At 38.2% G+C, this 5,864-nt stretch overlaps 1 protein-coding gene across 2 annotated transcripts; it reads right to left on the bottom strand.

The window, feature by feature from the left end:
- Nucleotides 1-4,989, bottom strand: LOC114730423 (pentatricopeptide repeat-containing protein At3g22690-like). Of its 2 annotated transcripts, none has more exons than XM_028917487.1 (2): nt 4,618-4,989; nt 1-3,478 (listed from the first exon to the last, which is right to left on the bottom strand). In XM_028917487.1, the coding sequence occupies exon 2, from the start codon at nt 3,175-3,177 to the stop codon at nt 649-651; it is 2,529 nt and encodes an 842-aa protein (XP_028773320.1). In that variant the 5' UTR covers nt 3,178-3,478; nt 4,618-4,989; the 3' UTR covers nt 1-648. The 2 variants fall into 2 exon arrangements, with proteins under 2 accessions (XP_028773320.1, XP_028773321.1); XM_028917488.1 differs by lacking the exon at nt 4,618-4,989 and having other exon boundaries at nt 1-3,246; nt 3,378-3,602.
- Between the last annotated feature and the right edge of the window lie 875 nt (nt 4,990-5,864).

The following is a 5,864-nucleotide window of genomic DNA, read 5'->3' on the forward strand; positions in this document are numbered from 1 at the left end:
TATTTTACACTCTTGTAAATGCAACTTTAACTCATGCTTGCATCCAGATTTATTGATCAAAAGAGCAGCAACGTATCAAGATTACATGAAGCAGATTCCAATCCCAAGACGCCGTCGCTTTATCACTTCCTATACCTCATGGATGGGATTAGGCGGATCCCTAAAGCAATTACATGGTCAGCCCCTTCATTACCTCATAAATATTCTCCTTAAGCAGTGAGACCAGTTGAGAATTGACAGTGAGGATGAATATAAGCCCCGAGAAAACCTCATTCAGCCTTGCAAAGCTGAAGCCAGCACAGGACTCATTGAAGAAGTCCATCGGAAGACCTCATCTCATCTTCATATTGCTAAACTCCGGAAGGAGGATCTGAATGCTTATGCTGATTCCATTTTTCAAACATTAGAAGGTTAATCCTGAAGCCATTTTGTTTGACGGCTGTCCATGATTTAGCAAAATCTTTATGTATTTTTTCTTTTGTATAGCAAAAGACATCTCCTTCCGTGATCCCCTTAGTTCTCTGTATGGCTTGGAGCTTATTTAGCTGAAATTGGCCACGCAGGAAGTTGAATTGGAGTATCAGATATCAAAACTCCTCTTTCTAATCCTTTTTTTTTTTGGGGGTAAAAATCCTCTTTGTAACACTATTACCAATAATCTCCACAAGAACAAAATCCTTGCTTGAAAATGTGATACCTATTATTATCTCTGACAGTGATTTCCCTTTCGTACAGTTTTGATACTAATTTTGCGAATGAGTGACAATCAGAGCACATCCTAAGATTCTTAATTACCCTTATAGGCATACCTGCACTGGTGGTGATCAATCCAAAAGCCATGGCTAGTTTCTCACTGTGCCTACTAAGCAATTTCTCTTTTTCCCTTAAATCAACATCTATCAATACATTGGTTACATCTGGAACATACCCTGCCTCACCTAGCTTGCAGTTTATTTCCTTTAGCATTAAATCAATGTTTAATTTTTCTGGGTGTGATTGATCATCAGATATGAACTCGTGAATCATTCCATTAACCTCTATTGAACTTAATCCAGGCACTTTCAGAACCCCTTTTTCCTTCAATTGCAGCCTAACTTTCGCAACGTCATCCCATTTCCTTGCAAAGGCATATGTGTTTGACAGTAACACATGAACCCCTGGTTTTTCAGGGGCCAATTTAGTTATCTTATCAGCTGCATATTGTGCTAATTCAACATTTTTGTGCATCCTGCAAGCAGCAAGAAGAGAGGCCCAGATCACATCATTAGGTTCCATTGGCATCCGTTGGATGAGATCAAGAGCTTCTTCAAGAAACCCAGCTCTCCCGAGTAAATCAACCATGCAACCATAGTGAACAACCTGAGGACAGATTCCATGAGTTTCCTTCATTGAATTAAGAATTTGCCTCCCTTTCAACACAGAGCCACCATGGCTACATGCTGTTAATAGTACCACAAAAACAACCTCATCTGGTTTCACCCCTTGTTTGAGCATTTCGTCAAAAATCTCAATAGCCCCTTCAGCATTTCCCTCCGTAGCCATTGCTCCAATGGCAGCTGTCCAAGCAGACACATCTTGTTTGTCCATTTTACTGAAAACATGCATAGCACTTCTCGAATCACCACACCTTGAAAACATATCAACCAAAGCTGTACCTAGCTGCAAGTCAATATCAATGCTATTTCTCCTAATGTATGTATAGACCCACTTGGCAAGATCAAAAGCTCCTAAATACCCACAGGCAGATGCAATACCCACCATTGTCACCCTATCTGGTTTCATCCCATTGTTCTGCATCTCACGGAACAGCTTAATTGCTTCCTCAAACATGCCCTCCTGAACCAGGGCACCAATCATGGTGTTCCAAGATACAAGGTCCCTTGTTGGTAGCTCATCAAAGGTTCTCCAAGCTAGTTCCAAATCACCATCTCTAATAGAACCTGCTATTAAGGTGTTCCACGATACCACTGTCTTGTTTGGCATAGGCTCAAAAACTCTGCAAGCTGCTTCTCTTTCGCCACATTTCATATACATGTCAATAATGGTATTGCTTATGCTGTCCCAACCTTCAAGGCCATGCCTTAAGACATAAGCATGGGATGATTTTCCAGCAGACAGATCACCTAACTGTGCACAGGCTGCAATTGCCGATAACAATGTCACCCTATCTGGTCTCAGTCCTAGTTGCAGCATGTCATGGATTACTACTTGTGCTTCTCTGGCCATCCCATGGTGAATATAATTTGAAATGATAGTGTTGTAGAGAACCAAATTTTTATCATCACATTGATCAAAAAGTTGCTCTGCAGCTCCTATATCTCCACACTTCATGTACATATCAACAAGTGCATTTACCATGTGGGTATTAAACTTCACATCCAACTCATCAATATAGGCACATACTCTTTTACCTAATCCTAAATCCTTCAACTTTGCACAAGCAGAAATAACACATGCCATGGTCACCGAGTTAGGCTCAACACCAGCCTCAACCATCTCAAAGAACAGAGAAACTGCCTCTTTTGCCAAGCCCCACCCAGCATAACCATTGATCAAGCTAGTCCATGACACGACATTTCTCTCAATCATTTTATCAAACACCTTTCGTCCTAACTCAATCTTCCCACATTCTGCATACAGATGTATCAAAGAGTTCCTGACAAACAAATCTTTCTCTAAACCCATCTTGATAACTACCCCATGAACTTGACTGCCCTCAGAAATCGCCATGGCTTTTGAGCATGCACTGAGTAAAAACGGGAAGGTGTACTTATCAGGCTCAATGCCCAAGACTACAATTTCATTGTACAGTAGGATTGCTTCGTCACAGAGCCCACTGAAAGCATAGCCTCTTAACAAAGAATTGTACATGAACAACGAACCGATGGTACCTTGGTCCTCATTGAAGGATTCGATAGCACTTCGAGCATAGGACAAGCTCTCATAAGTACCCATTTCGACACAAGCGGAAATTAGCTTGTTAATGTAAGAAGCTTTGTGACAGAGACCATTCTTCATTATATCACAGTGAAGTTGTTGAAGTTCCTTCATGGTTTTGCAATTTTCAAGCAGCAAAATATGTGGGTTTTTAGCCATGGCTTTGAATTCCTTGTGGATTGTTGGAGTTGAAGGTGGGCAAGCCGAAACCATAGGAGATGCATGAAGGGTTGCAGCCATGGCAGAATTATTCTGCTAATTCTTAAACGAAATCAACAGTTGCAGTGAAATAATATCAAATACCAAATCCTGGAAAGAAAACATAGAAGTCAAAGAAGGTGAGAATCCGAAATCCCTGATATCCTAGAAGATGATAAGTGGATCCGAAGAATAAAGTCAGGTCCTCTGATCCAGCCACCAAAACAGTGTGTTTCACTTACTTTGGTCCTTCAAAGCTACTCCCTGATTTGGTCCCTTAGCCAAAATATCTTCTGATCCTTGATTGTCATTCTTCTAATTGTCAAATATAGTGTCCTTCCTCCTGAGTGTCCCGCAAATTAAATCCAAATAAATGAAAATGATCAAGTTTGAATAAAACTGCCATGATAAACTAATTTAATAAAAAGCTGATATTTTAATTAAATTAATAACAAACCGAAAATATCATTTGTAAAATCTATAATTACAGGACACTATTCACTCACCTGCTGATCTCCTAAAAGTATAACTCACTCATATTTATCCAGCTCTGAAATATGGTTTTTCCTCAATCCGTGAATGTCTCGAAAACAAACGCATTAATACTCAAATTATAATTTTATATAAAATCCCCCAATATCTCATCCACATTCCAAATTATCTCAAGCAAAACCATTATCACTTAAACCACGCTCTTCTATATAAGAACACGTCCATTTAATTGACATCCACTTCCTCATAGTCAATATCCTAATATTCTAACTTAGACTTGTATTCTTTGATTTATTTATCAATCATATGCAACATCTTTAGCAACACAATCACCATCTCATAGGTACCCAAAGAATAACATGAGAACCAGCGGGCTTAGTGTTTGGATTATAAATTAATTTCCTTCCCATATAATATCATGAGCCCCCACAACATTCAAATTTTCAATATAGAAGAGCAATTAACTCGTACTTCCTTCAAGTATCTCAAAGTAACCAAAGCATAAATCATAATCATCTCATATTCCTAACCAAACAATCTCCTCTATCCACATTAGATCATAATGTCTTCTAAACTAACTTCCAGAACAACATTTAAATTATACATAAACAAAACCCATGTTCTTCTCTTGCAACAATTTATATATAAAAGAAAAACTAGAGCTTTAATCTCATTCACGGAAGATATAATCACAAGCTCAATTAATAACTAAATATTATCACACCATATGCTACAATAAATCAATTTCATCTATCACACAATACATCAAACACGTTGAGTGCAATTATAATCAAGCAAATTCAACAAGCACGCTAATCCACAATTTCCACTCCAATACACACCATGACAGCCACAATAGACCAAGAACTATCATAATTTCAGCACAGCGACGCCTTGAAGAAAAGAGACAGCACCACACACAGCCACAAGCAAGCAACAAGAACAGGTTCAAAACGCATAGCAAGAGGAGTGAAGCTCACATAGACTCACACTTCAGTCCTGCACATCACACGATCACATAGGAGAAGAAGAAAGCGAGACACGGCTCTCCCAGACCCGCGACATCATCAGTTGAGGAGGTAGAGAAGAGAGGAAACGAAGGTCACGGCAATAAGCAAAAAGTCGGCGGCAGACGGACGGACAGTGGCGCAAACACCACCGGCGAAGATGGAAACCGAGAAGGATGGATGGGGGAAGAAAGGTGACCAAGTTTCAGGAGCCTCCAAGCTTTTTCCTCTCTCAGCGCAATGAACCGACGGGAAAAGGAGAAGACTAAAAATCTAACGCAACGCAAAGCACAAACACAACACAAAGGAGACGATGGAACCAGTATGCGAAGTTTGCGGAGCGAAGGGATTTACGGATGATGTTTACATATAGCGGAGATAACATCTGATTTTTGCCTTTTCCTCCTGTTTCTCGGCATTGTGGAGAAGAAAATGTTCTGCGTTGTTTTATTGAATGAGTAGCAAGTTATCCTGTTCTTATTTTGAAAAAAGAAAGAAAGAGTTTTTTGAAGAAATATATGATGAAAAAGAAATTTCCGTTATGATAAAATATGATTTTTCTTGATGGATGTGAAGGAGAATTATGAGAAAATGAAATATCTTTTTATCATTAAACATTTTCCCCTCGTAGTACTCTCTTACATTGAAGCTCAACTTTGTTTTGTCAAGTTTTGTTGTTGTTGTTATTTTAAGCATTAAATAAATATTTTGTATTGAAGATATATACATGTGAATTTAATCTTTTCTTGCGGAATTCATACCAATATCTAGCCCGAAGTTCAAATTTTACAAGTACGCTGGGACACCAGCTTTCAATTTTTACTTCCTTTTTTTTTGGGGGGTAAAAAATGGGGCAAAAACGGGCTTTTTTACCAAAATACGATAAACAGTAAAACTTTTTATTAAAATGCTACACTTTTAAAACTATTTACTAATATGCTACACTTAAAATCGTTCTTGGTAAGAACAATTTTCAAATTATACAAGTCGTTCTTGGCGTGAACGATTTCAGAAATCGTTCTTGGTGTGAACAATTTCACTTTTAAATTTTTTCTTAAATCAAAAAGTGAAATCGTTCTTGGTGTGAACGATTTCACCCTTGCATACAAAAATAAGAATCCCTAACGATACTCCCGTAAGGCTACAACATATATAGTAAATTTTACTTCATCTTACTTATATTGGATTAAAATTTGAAAACCCCAGTTTTTAAAATTTTTTTTTCAAATA

The sequence above is a fragment of the Neltuma alba genome, unplaced genomic scaffold, assembly GCF_004799145.2.
Source record: "Neltuma alba isolate B1F8T4 unplaced genomic scaffold, ASM479914v2 tig00012732_pilon, whole genome shotgun sequence".
NCBI classification, from domain to species: domain Eukaryota; kingdom Viridiplantae; phylum Streptophyta; class Magnoliopsida; order Fabales; family Fabaceae; genus Neltuma; species Neltuma alba.